This window comes from Hibiscus syriacus, unplaced genomic scaffold (assembly GCF_006381635.1).
Source record: "Hibiscus syriacus cultivar Baekdansim isolate YM2019G1 unplaced genomic scaffold, ASM638163v2 tig00005929_pilon, whole genome shotgun sequence".
Lineage (NCBI taxonomy): Eukaryota > Viridiplantae > Streptophyta > Magnoliopsida > Malvales > Malvaceae > Hibiscus > Hibiscus syriacus.
Window position 1 is genome coordinate 829,039 of NW_024062071.1, and position 19,584 is coordinate 848,622.

General features: G+C 33.8%; 3 protein-coding genes and 1 pseudogene across 5 annotated transcripts; 3 read left to right on the forward strand and 1 right to left on the reverse strand.

Annotated features, from left to right (window-relative positions):
- Positions 1–2,579: 2,579 nt before the first annotated feature.
- LOC120200073 (protein EMBRYO DEFECTIVE 514-like) lies at positions 2,580–3,493 on the forward strand. Its single transcript, XM_039201000.1, has 2 exons — positions 2,580–2,945; positions 3,109–3,493. The coding sequence occupies exons 1-2, from the start codon at positions 2,580–2,582 to the stop codon at positions 3,400–3,402; spliced, it is 660 nt and encodes a 219-aa protein (XP_039056931.1). The 3' UTR covers positions 3,403–3,493.
- Positions 3,494–3,698: 205 nt separating this feature from the next.
- LOC120200074 lies at positions 3,699–6,537 on the reverse strand (annotated as a pseudogene).
- A 573-nt stretch (positions 6,538–7,110) lies between these two features.
- Positions 7,111–10,566, forward strand: LOC120200209 (protein NEN1-like). 2 transcript variants are annotated; one of them, XM_039201106.1, is made up of 8 exons: positions 7,111–7,441; positions 7,529–7,686; positions 8,192–8,238; positions 8,331–8,394; positions 9,172–9,270; positions 9,361–9,577; positions 9,695–10,121; positions 10,209–10,565. In XM_039201106.1, the coding sequence occupies exons 1-8, from the start codon at positions 7,156–7,158 to the stop codon at positions 10,441–10,443; spliced, it is 1,533 nt and encodes a 510-aa protein (XP_039057037.1). In that variant the 5' UTR covers positions 7,111–7,155; the 3' UTR covers positions 10,444–10,565. The 2 variants fall into 2 exon arrangements, with proteins under 2 accessions (XP_039057037.1, XP_039057036.1); XM_039201105.1 differs by having other exon boundaries at positions 9,361–10,121; positions 10,209–10,566.
- A 5,322-nt stretch (positions 10,567–15,888) lies between these two features.
- Positions 15,889–18,709, forward strand: LOC120200029 (vesicle transport v-SNARE 11-like). Of its 2 annotated transcripts, none has more exons than XM_039200977.1 (6): positions 15,889–15,968; positions 16,038–16,190; positions 17,446–17,504; positions 17,597–17,785; positions 18,073–18,246; positions 18,533–18,709. In XM_039200977.1, the coding sequence occupies exons 2-6, from the start codon at positions 16,097–16,099 to the stop codon at positions 18,683–18,685; spliced, it is 669 nt and encodes a 222-aa protein (XP_039056908.1). In that variant the 5' UTR covers positions 15,889–15,968; positions 16,038–16,096; the 3' UTR covers positions 18,686–18,709. The 2 variants fall into 2 exon arrangements, with proteins under 2 accessions (XP_039056908.1, XP_039056907.1); XM_039200976.1 differs by having other exon boundaries at positions 16,062–16,190.
- Positions 18,710–19,584: the final 875 nt, after the last annotated feature.

Consider the following 19,584-nt stretch of genomic DNA (forward strand, 5'->3'; position numbering starts at 1 on the left):
ATTAAAATCATGTAAATCAATATCAGACATTACAACTATTCCATACTTTTTCATTTGTATATATTTCATAACTTTCATTTTCATATTATTTTCTTTTAGATACTTTTCACAACTTTCACATTTACTTTCATAGCCCAATATACACAATTGATAATATTAGGTAAGAGTCAGAACGAGTGTGTGCACAATATGCAATCGTAACCGCTTAAACTGAATGTAGTTATAACTGCTAAAACTGAACGCAGTCGTAACTACAAAACTGAATGCACAATATCCTTAGGATATTCCATAATTATATTAACTTATCAAATGAACATTTATATATGAATCGCAAATCATATACTATTTAGGAGTCACTTCTTACCATAGAAATTCCATCATAGGCTCAACGCAAACCAATGTTCATTCGATAACATAAATACACATTAAATAAGCACTCACATGTGTCCTTAGCTTGCAATCTTCCTTAGAAATTCACATTTCATTCGTAAGCTTCTCCTTTCTTACTAACATATGCACATATTAGAAAATAAATTCCTAAAAATCTTTCGATGCTCATTCGATACAGATTCCATGTCACAACATAATTATTGATCTTAACACTTATAATTGATCATTCAAGTCCTTTTTTTTCTTTTTAAATTCATCAAAACTCCACATAAAATTTTCACTTAAGTTTCCAAGTTTTCCATATTTGTGATTTGACCCTCAACTTTTATCAATTTTCTAAAATCAAAACTCTAACTATGAATTCTTTTTAGAATTCATATCAATTTTTTCATTTAATTCGTAATGATCCTTCATCTAACTTAAAATTACAGCATTTCAACATTGAACACCTCAATTAACACATTTATATAATAAAAACTCCCAATTCTCAAAACTTGTAAAGTAGCCCTTTTTATTTTAAGCTTCCAAATTGATTCAAATCAATCTCCAAATCACATAGAACATTTTTAATATCAATTCTAGATCATAAGAGATTTTTCAACATTTTTCCTCAATATTTCCCTTTATGGCCGGAAATCACAAAGTAGTTAGGATAAACTTTCTATTCAATTTCAAGCATAAACTCAACCTCTTTACATCGAATTCAACCTATTCCAATCATCGCAACATCAAATTGAATCAAAATTCCACCAATCTCAATAAACCCTAACCATGGCTAACATGGTTTAAGCTTCTACACTTGATTTTAATCATCACTCATGCTTTAGAATTATTCAACAACTTCAGTAACATAAAAATCTTCTATCGAATCTTCAAAATCAAACATGTTCTTCAAACCACCCAATTCATGAAATCCATCATCCAAGCATGATTTCCATGGAATTTTCATACCAAATGATAGAGAATTTCAATAGGATTAATTCTCTATCTAATAACTAAACCCAAAAATCAATCGAATAAGCCTAAAAATAAATTTAAAATCTTTATCTCTTGAGCTATGGAGTTCACGGCAGCAATAAGAAGAAAAGAAGCTGATTTGTCATCTATTTTCCTTGATAATTATAACTTAAAACACTTGGCAACTTTTAATATAATTGAATATAAAATTTAGTTTATGAGAAATTCCAAAATTGTCATTAATGAATTATGATAATTAACAATTTTCGTTGCAAATATCTTCCATTAAAATATCTCATAATTAAAGATGAACCAATTTAAAGTTGACTTTCTACTTGGACCTTACAATTTTTAAAAATTACAATTTAATCACTAAATTTTCCCAATTTAAGCTAAATAAGGAAAATTAACTTTAATTCCACATATCAATCCTAAATTTTACTGTTCTAAAATATGAAAATAAATATTTTCAAGCTTTATCTTGTATCCTTCAAATTTTTTCAAAATTTTAGTTTGATCCGGTTATCCGATTTCTTACCAACTTTACTACTTTAAAGTTTTTTGTGTAAATCCCGAATCAAAATTTTCATTATCATTAAAACATTTATTTTGAGACAAATATTCATTTACATACCAAAAACATATAACTTTTAAAAATTACATTTTGGTCCTTAAACTTTTATAAATTCATATTTTGGACACTAAACTTTTAAAAATTGTAATTTGGTTACTAACTAAAATTTTGGGTATTACACCTCCATCGACGGAGAGTTGAACACCTTTAAACCATGCGACCACTCCCAAGCAAGCTTCGCCATACAGTTTGCTGCTTTATTACCTTATCGGACGACATGGACAAAATTCATCCTCTAACTGCGTGCTACATACTCCACTAGACGTGGAACCAATGATGAAACTCTCTCCATGGTTGTACCACTCTGAAGCAGACGGCATGATAAAAACTCAACTATAAATGTTTAAAGTAAAATAAAAACGTAATTTCGGTGACTAAGAAATATAAAAAATAGTGTGATGACCAAAGTATAAATAAGATAATAATTTGATGACCATATGGGTAGTTTACTCATTTAAATATTAGTTTATTCCAACGATAAACCCTAATTAAGGTACCGCCTTTTAAAACCGAAGTAAGCAAAAGCCACACAAAAAAAAACGGTCTCTCCTACTGAATTACTCCTGCCGCCAAAACATTAAGGTTTTAGCGTATTGCAATGGTGGAGAAAGAGGTACCAGCAGCGCCCACCGAGGCCAATCCACCGACGAAAGACATGGATACCGAAACTCTTGCCCCGCCGGCGCAGAACATCGATGACGGCGTCGGTTCTAAGGGGGTCAGCAACGGTGACTCGAAATCGAAGCGCGGGAGAGAAGAAGACGGTGAAGGAAGCGACAAGGCATCCAAGAAACAGATGGTGGAGAAGTCCGTGGAGGAAGAAAGCATAGAGGACAAGAAGTCGGAGCCCTCCGACTCGGGTCGGGTCCGTCTGGGCCCGAAGGAGTTCGGATCGTCTGTGGAGATGTTTGATTACTTTTACAATCTCCTTCACTATTGGCCTACTCAATTCAACCTTAACAAGGTGATTAAAATATCTTAGCTTTGTTCTTTTGCAGTTTTCTTCTTTGCTTTAATGGCGAAGCAGTATGTTTTGTTCACTAGAATCTATATAAAACGATCTATGCTTTATGGGAACTGTTAGCACTGATAATATTATGTTTGATAATTCACTTTATACTACACAGTATGAACACATGGTGATGCTGGAATTGCTTAAGAAAGGTCACGAGGAGTCTGATAAAAAAATTGGTGGTGGGATCAAAGCATTTCAAATCCGAATCCATCCGGTGTGGAAAAGCAAATGTTTTTTTGCCATTAGGGAGGATGAAACCGTCGAAGATTTCAGCTTTAGGAAGAGCGTTGATCATATACTTCCATTGCCGGATGACATGAAGAAACCCAATGCAAACAGGGCATTGGGTGGTGGACGTGGTGGAAAAGGCGGTGCGCGAGGCCGCGGTGGTAAGTCGAGAAAGTAAGCCACTTGTTCTTGGATAGGAGTTTGAATCTGTATTCGAATATGTTCTAGTTAGGTTTCTGAACTACTTTATACAGATTTTGAATGTTGACTTAATTATCAAACGCTGCCATGTATTGTGTCTTTGTTTAGTGTCGTTTGCTCTTGCCAAAGATTAAAAAGAAAGTTGAATTTAGCATCCATTTGATATTGTCAAAAGTTCTACAAATATTTATTTAAATATGATTAATGTTCTTTTCATCTACAACATCGAAATGCCATTTTAAGTTTTGGTATTCTGTGATGTTGTTTGAAAGAAGAAACTGAAAAAACTTTCGTTCTGCAAAACTGGAACTACTGATGCAGTGTTAATTTCACAACATAGTTTCCTGATATTGTTCTCTCTCGAGCTGAGTTTCGATGCGTCAAAAACTTGGGTTTTTAAGCAGTAACCGGTTGCTTTCGAACAAATTCAATTACCTTTTCAATGCTGGCCTTCACTTCTGGTTTAAGAGCTTCCAGAGCCTTCTCTTCATACTCTGATAACCCTACAAGGTCTGACGGAACTGAAGCTTCTACCCCATTCCTTCCTAGCTTGATCCTAGATGCAAAGAATGGAAGATCGATCAGATCAGACTGCACGAATGAGCACCTCATAGATGTCTCCATCTCCATCTAGAGCATGTGATTCGACAAATCTTGCGGCTGCATAGGCCATGGACAGGGTGGCAGATCCTGCATCTGCCTTTGCCTCCAAAACATCTGTTCCGGCATTTTGAATCCGAACGGTTAGTTGCTCCACTTCTTCATCAATAAAGGTAACAGCAGGTTTTGTCTTTGACAGCAGTGGTAAAATGGTGATACCCGCATCCACATCAATGAGCTTAAGGTTTTTCTTCTGAGCAACGAATGTTTTGCTCGGATAACATCCAATGTGGTAACACCGAAAAGCTTCTTGGGATCATAAACACGCTTATGCTTCAGAACTTCAGCAGCAATCGGTACTGTGGAGTTGATCCGATAGCTGATGATAAGGATTAAGGCATTGGGACAGTTATCGGCAACAGCCTCAACTAAAGTCTTTACAATGCAGGCATTGATGTTGAAGAGGTCATCGCGAGTCATACCCGGCTTTCGGGGAACACCGGCAGGGATAACCACCACATCGGCACCTTTCAAACAATTCCCTAATTCAGAAGCACCGGTGAAATCCAGAACTTGAGGAGTGTTGCGTTGACTGAGATCAGCAGCAACTCCCTTGACGTTATCTATATCGTAGAGGTTCAACGCCTAATTAGCGGGGACATCTTGATGAGAAGTGCCAATGGCTGACCTATCCCTCCTCCGGCACCAAGTATCGCCACTTTGTACGATGCCATGGCCCGTAGGCCATGACAAGACCCCCGGTTTGCATTCTGCGAATTAATGGCAAAAGAGCCTCTAAGAGCTGCAGCACTTTCCTTACCAGTGCCGTTCCCGGATGTTGCTGCCTTGAAGCCACTGCAGCAGATAGTTTTGTTTGTGGAAGTTGGCTCCCCCTGCTTCCAACCGGTACACCTGATCCAATCGGATGTTGCTGCCATCCTCACGATACAAAAGAGGATAAACATGACAAGGCCTAGCCTACTTGTATAAAGCACCATATCGGGAAATCGGAAAGCTAGAAAACGGAGCCGAAGTCACAGAAAAACAAATAGATCGCAAATAAACAAGCATGAAAAACATATATGAGACACGCTTGCATTCTGAGAAAACAAATGAGCATTTCAAAACCACGAAGAAAACAACACAATGAGCAATCAATAACAATCAAAGAAATCAAACCCAGATCCTATTTTGGATAAACAAACGAACCCAAATTATCTTTTGAACGAACAAACAAAACCAATAGTTTAGATATCAACAATCATAGGTCCAGATGAGCATCAAATGTAAAACGGAAAAAGAACCTTTTGATATCTGAATATAGAGAACGCCGGCTTAAACGGAAAACGAATAAAATATATAAGAAAGATTGCGGATATGATATTTATAGGAAACTCAGCCAAAAATTTTCAACTCCACGAACGGTTTTTGCGCTGCATGTAAGAAAGAAATGTTTTCTGATTTTCTGTGTACCGAATAAGATTTGAAGTGTAGCACCTCGTTCTTTAGGCTCTTTGCTTTCCCTTTTTGATGGCCTTTTTTATGTTCGATAGTTTATTGATTATTTATTGAAATGATACATTTTGAGAAAATATAGAGATGATTAAACGTGTTATTGTGTGCATGTCACTTACATTCAAAGGAAAAAAAAAATGAATGACTAGACACATTTATGTACGTAGCAAGATCCACATGCTGCCATGCACACCGAAAGTTTGAAATAGCTTTTTCGTCACTAAAACTATTTCGTTGGAAGGAGTATTAGTGACGGAAATTCACGTCGAAAATTCTCTAAATTTTGTCGGCATAGACATTTTATGATTGATATAGGGTTGAACATAGTTTTGTAGTGTTTGGAAACGTTGATTCGCGATGCATGTCGTTCGTTGAGAAACGTTCAGCTCTCACATGCACGCCGTCAACAACATTGCGCGGATATCAAAAGCAAAATATGTGTTTTGGGACGAGTATAAGCCGGCGAGTTCATTGCTAAAGAGCCTATAAAGAAACACAGATTTATGGTGCTGTGCTGATGTTCATTTATCATGTTTTGGGAGGGAAAGATTTATTTGTTTTATAATTTTAATTTTGAACACCAAACAATTGGCTTATTAGCTTAGTTGGTTTAGTTGGTTAGAGCCTTTGCTAATAACGCGAAGGTCGTAGGTACGAATTCTGCATGGGCCAGTGGACTTGTTTTTACGTCGCCTTTTTTTTTAATCTCTTTAGTAGTTAAAATAGTAATTTCCTTGAAGTTGCAACTCCGTTGTTTCCTTTCAGGTTGTGCTGGTTGCTCGAGTGCTCTGTTTGACCGGAAAGTTTCTCGGCCATGGAGTGTTCGAGGTGAGCAATTGTCGTTTCGCTTCCATCTTATCTTCTTGAACTCTTTCAAGACCACTCATTAATATATTTTTGTCCCGTAACCATAAACGAGCACCAGCGCTATTGGACAATCTTGCTCAAGCCACTCTGACGGCTCCTTTCTTTTCTTTGCTCGAGGTTGGTGGAGCATCTTCTACCTTTCATGCTCAATCCCTGTTCAGATACGAACCGTATTCCGGCTTTTACGCTCGCGAAGATCAAAGCCGGAATCGAGGAGCGGCAAGACAAGAAACAGAAGAAAGTCTCTTAGATTAATGCCATTAAAACTAGGTTAAATTTGTTGTTAGAGGCTAAAACTAGTGTATGCTGTTGTGGTATCAGCATTGTAAGACAACATTACAAGGATATTAATCAAACGTTAAAACAATTACATGGTTACTGTGAGCTTATAATTTTTTATTAAATCAAATTGTTTAAAAATCTAAAATTTCATTAATTTAAAAACTTTATAAAAATTAAATTAATCAAATTTTAATAGGGATAAAATGATAATATTATTTTGATATAAACTGTCATGTTATTGCGTTATTTATGATTTAATAGAAAGATATAAAATAAATTAAATGATTAAATTAAGAATTTTAAATTTAATAATCAAAATAAGAATATATTCATACTTGAGTGATGATATTTGTAGTTTAACCAATTAGAAGTCAAAAAGCCTAAATCTGTACGACACCGATACCACATCCCTTGAAACTTACACGGTACGAAACGACTTGCTTCTGCCTTTTTTTCCTTCTTCGAGATGGATCCAATGGCCACCGGCGACAGGTCGGAAATATGTTTCTTCGATTTGGAAACCACCATCCCACGACGGCGCGGTGAAGGCTTCTCAATTATCGAATTCGGAGCTATTTTAGTTTGCCCCAAAAGGCTGGTGGAGCTCAAGAGCTTCGCCTCCCTTGTCCGACCCGACGACCTCTCTTCCATTTCCCTCCACTCCGTTCGCTGCAACGGTATCTCCGGAAACGACGTCGCTAAAGCACCTTCCTTTTCCGAAATCGCCGACCAAGTTCACGATATCCTCCAAGGTCCGTTGCTCACACTAAAAAAAGTCTCATTTTTCTTCATTTTTTTAAAATTATTTTAGTTTTTAAGAGTAAATGTATGTTTTGCAGGAAGGGTGTGGGCGGGTCATAATATAGTGAAGTTTGATTGCTTGAGGATAAGGGAAGCTTTCGAGAAGATTGGTAGGCCGGCGCCGGAGCCTAAGGGAATTATTGATTCATTGACGTTGTTGTCTCAGAGATTTGGTAAGAGAGCTGGTAATATGAAGGTATGTTTAATTCGTACTAAAAATCTTTTCTTTGTAGTAAATTTTTATGAACAAAATTGTGGAAACTGAATTCAGTGAAGTACAGAAGTTTGGGTTTTTTTCTTCTTCTTTTGGATGATGTATGGATGTTTATCTTGTCAGAGCTTGTAAAACTTTGATTCAAACAGCTAATGTTAACTTGCAAGGTGTTGCCTGTTTCGGCCCACCGGACTTTACTGTTTTAAACACAAAAGCTGTCTTTTGGATTGAAAATTGTGTTATGTACCGTCTTCAGTGGCATATCGTCAATTACGCCGTAGTCTAATCTTGCTTACTTGGTCATGGGGACCATGGAAATTCTGCTGCAATATATGCTCTTTATGAGCTCAAGTGCCCAACACTTTTGAGATTCTTGCTTAATTATTTGATTTCTTAGCAGTGTGTAATTCACTGCTAAGTAACGCGTTTTAAGTTTTAGGGTTGATACGAAGTTTTGGCTGATGCGTGTTTATGCACTGGTATGCAGATGGACACCCTTGCAAACTATTTTGAGCTTGGGAAGCAGAAACACAGGTAAGTCAATGATGAATCCAAACTCTTTTCACCTATGATAGTTGTGGCAATTTATGTAGCCTTGAGATGAACTTTTTGTCACGATTATTCAGGAGCTTGGATGATGTCCGCATGAATCTTGAAGTTCTCAAGTACTGTGCCACCGTTTTATTCCTGGTATGGTAGTTTTAAGTGTGTCAAATACGGTAGCCCTATTCTTGTTCCGAGGGATGTGCCTCGTTTTTTACTTACATTGAGGAGGTATGTGTTTCAAATTGTCTTAACTATTTGATCAAATAGGGCTTTATTCATATGGTATGTGGATAATCTCTTTGATTGGAAGTGAGAATTTACGATCCTCTAGCAAGTTTCGTTCCTCTTTATACTGCTGCCGCTCTTTTGATCATCGCATGTTACTTGTTTGAATAATAATCCGCACCTTTGTTATTATTTTCCGTGTAGTTATAAGTTATCGAATCAGTCTTAAGAACTTTTGCTAGTCCTCTTTCCTATCGAAAAGGAAGCTGATTTTCTTTATGACAACGTTTTCCTTTCTTTTGACTCGTGCTCATCTTATTGTCAGTGCTGATTGTGTAGGCCTTGCATTTTTTTGGATTCATGCTAGTGGTATAAGTAAACTACTTCAATATCTGTGCACTGCCATTTATTATCGATTCATATATCGGAGCCTGAAAAAAAAAACGAAAAGAAAAAGAAATGGCCGAGTTTGAATCTCATTGTATATTTTGTTGTGTCTGTTTAATATGGCAAATGTACTATAATATGGACGTAGAAGTGCATGCATTCTTTTGTATGTATTTGATTTTGAGTTGGTCTTGGAATGCTTTGGTGCTCTACTAGTCGACGATGCTATCTATCTTCGAGATGGTTAAATGGGCTAGTTTTGTAATATTAATTATCCGAAGTTTGACCATAAATCATATTTATCTACAGGAGTCAAGCCTCCCGGATATACTAACACCAGATATTGTAGTTTCCCCGGGACCTACGACAAGAAGTAGTATTAAAAGCAAGTTATCTTTCGAGACACCTTCTCCAGCCTCTACCATTGATAACGCCCGAGAGTTTTATACCCCTTATGCCTCATATCCATCATCAGTCGACAACAACTTACCGAATCAAAATCCCGACTTGTGCATCCTTTCTTCGTGTTCATCTTCTAAATATGTTCCAGCTTTATCTCCAACAGATCTTGAAGATGGTGAACAACATCATATTGTCTCTCTTCTAGCTTGTAACACTGGAGAGGTGAATTCAGATGTGACTAGTCCGGCTCAAACTGATCCTTTTGACATGTCTCGACTCAAAAACGAAATAAAAACAGAGGCCTTTAAATTAGGCGTCACTGAAGAAAAACCCGAGCCACAGTCTCCCGATGTAACTAGTCCAGCACAACCCGGTCCATTTGATACGTCTCTCCTCAATAACGAAGTAAAAACAGAGGCCCTTGAACTAGATGTCACAGAAGAAAAACCTGAGCTACAGTCTCCCGATGTTTCACCGGCAACGGCTGTTGTTGAAGGTTGTAGCGGATATGCAGGATTTCTAGAGCCGAATGAAGTTTCTATAACTTCCATCAGTGCATCTTCAGTTCCGCAGTATCGTGGCACTCACCGAATAAAATTGTTACACAAGAATGTTGCTTTGCAGCTCTTTTGTTCTTGTTTAAGAGTGCGATTTGGAATCAGTAAAAAGTTTCTCGATCAGGCAGGTCGGCCACGTTTGAGTTTCATGGTCGATACTTCACCGATCTTATGTGGCATTCTGGATGCCTGCGATGCTGCTGCAAAGGAAATTTTCGTCGGTTGTGGAAGCAGTTCTGATTGGAGGCATGTCGTGATCCGAAATTACAATTACATCAACACCCCGACTGCAAGACTGCAGTAAGTTTTCATAACTCGGTGCATTTTCGTTTCCTTTCGTTCTCATGATTCAACAGTTCATAGTTTCTTTGGACTCTTTCCTTTCAGCATCCCTACTATCGTCAACGGTGACACCGCCCAATATGGCACGGAGATACATCGGAAGGACTACTCCGGTAACGTGAAGAAACTCGAATTCAATGAATTCAACGCCGATGAACTCAGCAACATGATTAGAACAGGAATCTCCGTGGATGCATTTTTCGGCTTGGATACTTTCGATTACCAGCAAAGCGCCGGTATCCGTCTAGTGGCGAAAAAGTTAGTTATACATTCTAGTTAGTAGAATTTAGTTGTCGGGAAGGCGAATTTAATCGAGTTTTAGATTGTTTCCGTACATGTTACTGTACATTTTTTTTCTGTTTTATTTTTTCGTTCGTTGGTTAGACTTGATGTTGATACGATTAATCAGGATGATACTCATTTATTATCCCATTGATTTTCTTTGTTTTGGACTATCGAATTAGATTTGGATACGTAATATTTGTTCGTAGAAGATTTTCTCACGAAAATCAGTTATGATTTGTATTTTTCGGTGGTCTTTAAATAGTTTAATCTCCTGTTGTGACTCGTTTGTTATAGTAGTCAGATCTGTTCATATTTACATGTTCGAGGTTTTTTGAGTCGGTTTTTCACCTTTTCATTGTATGGTCCATATATGACCTTAAGTGATCAGTTTTTGTCTTAATAATATCTTAATTATATGTTTAGTTTATTATTCTAATTATAAGTTTAAACATTTTTTTCTTAATAAAATTAAGGGTAAAGCATAGTAATGGTCACTGAATATTTCTGAAGCTTGCATTTAGGTCCTCTAACTTTTAAAACTTGCAATACAGTCCCCCAACATTTATTCCGTTTGCAATATGGTCCCCCAACTTAAATCACTGTTAGAAAATTAGGGTAAATTATATAAACGGTCATAGAACTTTTCAGGCACTTGAAGTTAGGTCCCCAACTTTTAAAACTTGCAAAATAGTCCCCCAATAATTTTATTTTCTTATTAAATATAGATGTATAGAAAATATAAATGATTCAATTTATATTTAAATGTATGAATCATTTATATTTTTGATATATTTTATTTTTCTTGTATAAACTAGTATTTAAAATATGTTTATATTTTAATCAAAATATTTCAATATACGAATAAAAATATATTTATATAAATGTATATTTATATTTAGATGTATAAATAAAAAAATATATTCATATATTAATGTATGAATCGTTTATATTTTTTGAATATTTTATTTTTAATAAGAAATTAAAATTATTAATTATATTAGAAATACTCAACTTAAGATTATATATATATAATCATGAATTATAAATATGAAAAATATAATTATTAAATTTAGTTTAAAAATATATAAATCTTAAATTTATTCTTTTAAAATATTGTATCAACTAATATTTAAAAAATATATTAAATCTATCAAACAATTTATCAAATATAATATTTTTTATTGTAAAAAAATATAATATTTTCCCATCATTTATTGCTTTCAAATTTTTTGCCGAAGTTCAAATCTCATTATTTCCATTTTCCATTATATTCTTTTTTTCTAGCATTGGTCATACTATTAGTATATGTATTATTGCATATCTCTTAACACAAACGATGGTGTTAGTTTAGTGGCTCTACCATGTATCTTTCATTTGCGTGACTCAGGTTTGAGTTTGCCCAAGACCCAAATTTTACTTCTTTGTAACTTAATTTTCTTCTAATTAGGTGGTGACATGTGTCACCAATAACATATATCATGATCATGTGTTAACACATGTCAGATCCTGGTTAAATGATTAATTTATTAAATTTTATTTAATTTAGGACCAAATTGATAGCATATATAAATAATTAGGTGGTGACATGTGTCACCAATGACACGTGTCATGATCATGTGCTAACACATGTTAGATCCTAATTAAATGATTAATTTATTAAATTCTATTTAATTTAGGACCAAATTGATTATATAAATAATAAAGACTGAATGTATAATAATGTCAATTCCTTTTAACTGCCACTTTATCATTTGTATCAATTGGTAACGACTAGTGGCTTAGTTGAAACAGTTAAATAATTATGTTGTATGATTGATAAATTTAAAAGATCGATGACAAAAGTAAAAAAGGCTAGATAGTTAAGTTGTCAACCTAGTAGTTTACACTTTTGTTTATACGTCAAAATAACATTTTATAAATTTAAAATTCGAATTATTTTCAACCTCTTCTATATCCTAACTACTTTTTTTAATTAAAAAATTTCTTCAACAGATAAGAATTATACTATTATATTTATATAAAAAAATACGTATCACATGAAATAAGATGAAATTAAATAATAATAAATCTGACATAATTGAATTATTTTGGAATTTAGGGTTTAGAATGAAATTGAATTACTTTGGAAATTGGGGTTTAGAATGAAATTGAGGACTGTTTTACAAGTTTTAAAAGTTGGAGGACCTAAATTCAAGTGTCTGAAAAGTTAAATAACCTTTTATATAATTTACCCTAATTTCTAACGGTGGTTTAAGTTGGGGGACCATATTGCAAACGGAATAAATGTTGGGGGACTGTATTGCAAGTTTTAAAAGTTGGGGGACCTAAATGCAAGCTTCAGAAATGTTCAGTGACCATTACTATACTTTACCCTAAATTAATTTTTGTTGGAGCAGAAGGGCCAATTTCAGAGATGTGAAAATAGCCCACTAAGGCATAAGAAAACGAAGATGGCAAAATTGGTCCAATACTCCAATATAGACCAGACGAGTAAGAAAGTTGATTCATCAGATCATCTCAAAATTAATTTGATATCTACTATAAATGTTACATAATAAAAAAAATTTATCACATCCACATGACGAATTTATCTAAATAATATTTTTTATTCAAGTTCGTCATGTCAATGTGACAAATTCTAAAAAAATATAATTTTTTTATTAAAATTTATCACGTCAGAGTGAAAAGTTTCAATAAAAATTATATTTTATTAAAACTCGTCATGCCCACGTTCACGGTCGTAAATGTCACAGATCCCAAAATAATTTTAAAAATAGCCTAATGGGCCTTTTTTACGGGCCTAATCTATTGGGCCAATTTTGCCGACGAAGATCCTTCCTCCAAATCCAAAGGTGGAGAATTGGGCTTATAAAATGCAGTTTAGAGTTTGACGAGCCGAAACCACCAGATGCATCAGTGCTTCTTCAGATTCGTCGTCTTTCAAGCTTTCGGGAATGGTGGAAAAAAATAGGATTCTAGAAAGCTTACTATTCGAGTGGGAAAATTTCAACTCCAGCGATCACCACAATCGAAACCCAATCCTCTAATCAAACAGCAGTGGTCGATGGTGGTGATCAGAGACTCCGTTTCCCACACCGACCTCTCCGTTTTCCCTCCCGTCGACCACGAAAATCTGCACCGTCAAATCCAACAACCGCAACAGAACCCACCTTCCGATTTGACGCTTCCACCGCCTCCGGACGCCAGCGGATTTGTTTCTTCATCCGGTGGTCGTGGGATCGGATAATGGCTGGGAATAGGGGTCGGGATTTTGCGAGCTATGATCTTTGGCCTCGCTAGCCATTTCGGTTACAGAAACGGAACAATTGGGAAGGCGTTTCGGTCTTTCCGAGGCGTTATTGACTTCGCAACGATGGTGCTGTTGTGGTGGTTGTGCAAGCGGATATGGCGGCTGAGGCGGCGGAATGAAAGCGTGGCACGGTTGAGGATGATCATAAAGGAGAAAGATGAGGTAAAGGTGTTTGTTGAAATGCTTTTTCTTTTTTTGAAAGATGTTTGTTGAAATGCTTGTTCGAAATGTTAGTGGCATTTTTTTTTTGTCAAATTTGAATCCAGTTGTAGTATATTGTGCAGAAAATTGTGGGGTTGCTGAACCAGATTGCTGAAATGAATGAAGTATTGGTAGAACGCCATAAACTTGTAGCTTAAAAATTGATCCATTAATGGCTTCTTCAATTTCAACATCATACGAGGAAGATGAAGATGAAGACCGGCAAATAGATGGCGAACCGTTTTAGTCTATAGGGAAATAGGGAGTATATTTTATTTTTTTAGAAGATAGAAGTTATTCTAACGTGCGTATAGACTACGCGGCACAGACGTGATTTTATGTTTGTAGATGTATTTTAATCTCTTCAAAGATGTTTTATATTTAATTTTATATTATATTTGATTTTAATTTTAATATTAATTTTTTAAATAAATTAAATATTATTTTTAATATTATATTATAGATATTAATTTTAATATATATTTTTTAAATAAATTAAATATTAATTTTTTAATGTTATATTATAGATATTTAATTTTATATCATATAAATTATTTTATATATTATTAAAATTTTATATTTATTTTAATTATTTTGATTTAAGTATAAATATAATATTTTTTTGGATTTGTTATTTTTAAATTTTATTTAAACTTTTTATACAAAATGTAAGTATTTAAACTACATTGTTTAATAAAAAATGATTTCATTGTTTGATAATTAAGATTTTAAAATATAAAAAATTATAAATTATGTTTTTAAAATTTTAAAATATAATCATAATTAAATAAAAAATAATTATAAAATAATTTGATAAATTAAAAAAATATTTTCTAAAAATATCATATAATTATAAAAATAAATTATGAATATATATTTAAAAAAATTTAAAGTATTACATAATTGCATGTTTAAAAAATCATATAATTTAATGATCATTTATAAATTTTATTCTATAAAACTTATAAAACTAATAATACATGTGATTATGTGAGACTTATAATAGAATTAATAAGGTGGTGTTTGTTTTTCTAAAAAAATTATTATTGTAGTTGTATGAATTATTTAAATTTCAGTATTGTAAAACTAAAATTATTTAAATCTCAGTATTGCAAAACTCTTTTAAGTTTAAAAAATTAGTTTATTTATATTTCAGTTTATTTTAGCAGTCTGCAGACGTTAAAAAACAAACAATTTTCTTCTTGCAGACTACAGACTTTTGGTTCACCTCTTCTGCTGCAGATGCCTGCAGATGTGGTTCGCAGACTGCATACCTTTTACCTCTGTAAAAACAAACACCACCTAAGTGTGACTAATATTTGGTTTATTTACTGTCTCCCTTATTTGATTTTAACATCATAAATTATTCAAATTTTGTTTCACCTTTATACATATGTTCGAAAATCTTTATTGGGAAATTCACCCATCAAATTTAATTGCACGCTGCAGATCGGTCTAGATTAGTCAAATGATTAATCAAGATAAAGTCTTAGAACGGATGATAACTTAGGACAAATCATGATTTTATGTTAGATGTATTTATAAAATTTTAGAAGATAATAAATTTATAAAATTTTAGAGGGTGAAAACAGATTGTAAATAAATATTTATTAAAAAATTTAAATATGAAAAAATTTAAAATTTTCAAAAGAACGATTGTCTCTATTTACCTTAATATATCTCTTATGATAATGGAATAATATAACAAAAATAATTCATTAATAACTGAATTTATCATAACTCAAATACAATATATTTTCAACGGCATAAAAATATAAGATATTTTTTTATATATTTTATGGAGTAAAAAAATAATTACACGTGGTTTATTTATAGGTAATTTGAAGTGAAAGTCAAGGGCATTAGCGACCTTTCGTTCTGAAATTACAATAGTATTACATTTGCATGTTTTATGTTACATTTCATGCCAAAAGGATCATTAATTCCGTCCTCCTCTCAATTCCCTTTTTCTCTAATAATTATTCGTTGATCTCTCCCGCGCGATTCCGGTATGTGTATCTCCGTTGATTCTATTTCCTATTCGTTTTCCTCTGCAACTATTTGTTTATTTGTTTTAGGAAAAAAATCTTGGACGAATGTAGGTGGGCGAGCGTGAGAGATTGGGGAAGAAGCCAAAATGAGTGAGGTGTTCGACGGTTATGAACGCCAGTACTGCGAGCTCTCCGCAGATTTGACGCGAAGCTGTGCCTCCGCCGCCGTTCTTAATGGAGGTAAACTCTTACGGTGCCGTTTTAATCCACTCATTGATCTCTTCCTTGATCGATCATGATTTGTGTTTATTGTTTGGATTCTTAGGGAGATCAAAGCTCTATCTTGTTTAACGTTTGTTTTTGCATTATTTTTAATGAATGTAATTTTGGATTTAGGTTTTATTCGTTGAGAATAAAAATTATGAAATAGAATTTGAATCAACTAGAATTTAATATGATTATGAGCAGGATCAGGGGGTCGGGTGGAAGTAGTTCCTGAAAATTTAAAATTACTATATATTTTAAATTTTTTCTATGTATTTTCTATTAAAATCTGTTCTCCGTGATCTTATTTTGCCCCCCTAGAATTTTAGTTAATCAACTTTAAGTTCGTATATCCCTGATTATGCGTATACGATATAAATGAATATGAACTTCTAATTTGCAGATATTAATAAGTCTTACAAATTCATCATTAAATAGGTATATATATATATATATATTGCATTTGTGTGTTTGATCATATAACTTCATTATTTTAAAATCCGGATTCATCTTTCAAAATTTAAGTTTCTGATTTAATATTATCTTTAAATTATAGCACAAAACAAGTGAAAATAGGACGTATAATTTTTATGTACTAACTATGTATAATTTTATGTATCATCAATGAACCAGATGATATTGGTTTTGCATAAGATTATTAACACCCGAAGTAACACTAATAAAAAGAACACTCTGAAATGAGAACCTATTCCGTATAAAACTAGAAATAATACATTTTGTTGTTCTTTTGTTTAAAGTTATTTTTATTATTACTTGATTCAAAGTTGGGCATGACTGGGTTCTATGACGCTTCATTTGTACGAGTGTACATATTCAACTTATTCTGTTGATTTTGTTTATGCTATCGAGTAGGAAGAAATTGGGATATGCTTGCATTTAGCTTCGATTGAGACGTTGGATTTCCTGCAGCAGATGTGCTGGGAAATCCGTGGAAATCTAAATGCACTCTAGTTCTAAATGCTTGAGTTTCTGCTCAACGGGTAAAATGTTATTATAAGGGTATTTTGACATTATAGCCACTTTATCTATAGGGTTTTTTGGGTAGGTAGATTCAGATGAAATACTGCATTTTAAAATGCAGGCAACGTATTAACATGAGCAAATGAATTATCTGGTGTTTTGCGACATGTGCAAGCGAACTATTTATATGTATCTAGAAAGATTGGTTCAGAGATTACTTAACCGGTTTCTTGTTTTTCTCGATTTACAGAGCAGAAAAAGCAGAAACTTTCTGAAATACAAGCAGGACTAGATGATGCTGATGCTCTGGTAGTGTTGGAATCCGTTTTCCGTGGCTAATATTTTTGTTTCTTTCTACTTTCCTGGGTTTTCAATTTGATCCTTTTTCGGAATCGTTCCAGATTAGGAAAATGGACCTTGAAGCAAGGAGTTTGCAGCCAAGCATAAAGGCAACACTTCTTGCTAAGTTAAGAGAATACAAAAATGACCTGAGCAACTTGAAGACTGATGTTAAAAGAGTCATTTCAACTGATCCATATCAGGATGATCGTGACGAGTTGTTGGGATCAGGACGGGCAGATACAATGATGGTAACCGAAACCACTCTCTTTTATCTAAACGGCCATCATAAACTGTCCTCCTCTTTTCTATTATCTTATTGCTTCACATGATTGATCACCTTCACTGTCCTTATCATAAACTGTGAGCTGAAACCGTAATTTGCAGGTTTAAAAGTGCTTGAACGCATCTCTCCGATTGTTCATTGATAACAATCCTAGTTTCCTATTTCTGTTAATGTTCTTCGTTTGCATCTTCTTTAACACGACCATCATACGGACATTTTGTTATAGATACTGATCGGTGAATGGTGGCATAGGACTCTGCTGCGGATCAAAAAGGCAGATTATTGATGTCGACAGAGAGATTAAACCAATCTACTGAAAGAATTAAGGAAAGCAGAAAAACAATGCTGGAAACAGAAGAGCTAGGTGTCTCAATCCTACAGGATTTGCATCAACAACGTCAATCTCTCCTTAATGCCCATACCACGGTTTGTTTTTCATCCGATCTTAGTTTCGAAATGGTGTTCTTCGTCTTTCGAATGAGCTTAAGTTGCTCGATTTCTTCATTTTTGTATCACTGTTAAACACACATGTCCTGCTCACACCTGAGACGTAACCTTATGTGGTGCTTCGATTTTTTCATTTTACTTCAAGTACCTGTGTTCAACACTCATAGTAACACATATTTAAACTGTCACATACTCGTATCTGACGCTTGCACCCGAATTCGAGTAACGTAAATGTCTAACCGCATTGCATCTTACGTTTTGACAGCTCCATGAAGTAGATGACAACATTAGCAAGAGCAAGAAGCTGCTGACAAGCATATCAAGAAGGATGAACAGGAACAAAATGATAATGTGGGGCGTAACTGGAGTCCTTGTTCTTGCCATATTACTTATCCTGTATTTTAAGCTCATTCATTAGGGCTTGTCTCACCTCTGGTTGTTCTATATGCCCCACTGTTTCATAGAATATGCATGTGTTTGTAATATGCTTCTTTTGTGTGTGTTTGTGTGAGCCTAATTTGAGCAAATTTGATGGAATATCAAACCGTTTTTCTTTTGTCTTCCATGCGTCTAAGTTTTGGTGTTAAACAACTTTCTTTTATTACACTTAAAATATGAGACCCTAATTTCTCAAATGATAGTCCGATCACGTGTTACTTTTTAAAACGAGACACTTAAAATATTTTATAATAAAGATTAGTATATCAAATTTAAAATTACGAGGGATATACAAAGGTTTTTTTACCAAATTTCATCATAAAAAATGATTAAAGATATTATCAAAGTCTATGTTTATAACTTTCTCTACTATTTTTTCGAGAACTAAACAAAAATTTTAATTTTTTTTTCTTCATACGAAAATATCGTTAGGGCACAAATATTATATATATACAGACTTAAATGGTATTTATGTGTGGGGCTCTTAAAATTTAGGGTCCTGTGACATATCATATGGTACACTTATTATTAGATAGATCTGCACTTGAATTGTTTATTATAAGGGATATTATTTGATAGATTAATATTTTTTTTCGACAAGCTATTTTAATTTCCGAAGAAAAACATTTGTCATTAATGTATCAAGTAATTTTATAATAAACTTTTAATCTTCAAATAAGTCTTAGTTTTTCTTTCATGCCTAAATAAATGATTATGACCCAAAAAGTTGTTTAAACCGTAAAGGATGGCATGTTATGTGGCTCGTATTTGAGCACTATTGTCTGCGCGATATTTATAGATTTTAGCATGCAACCACAAAATAATGTGGAATACATTAATTAATAAAAATATTAAAAATAACATTTTTATTTGGACACC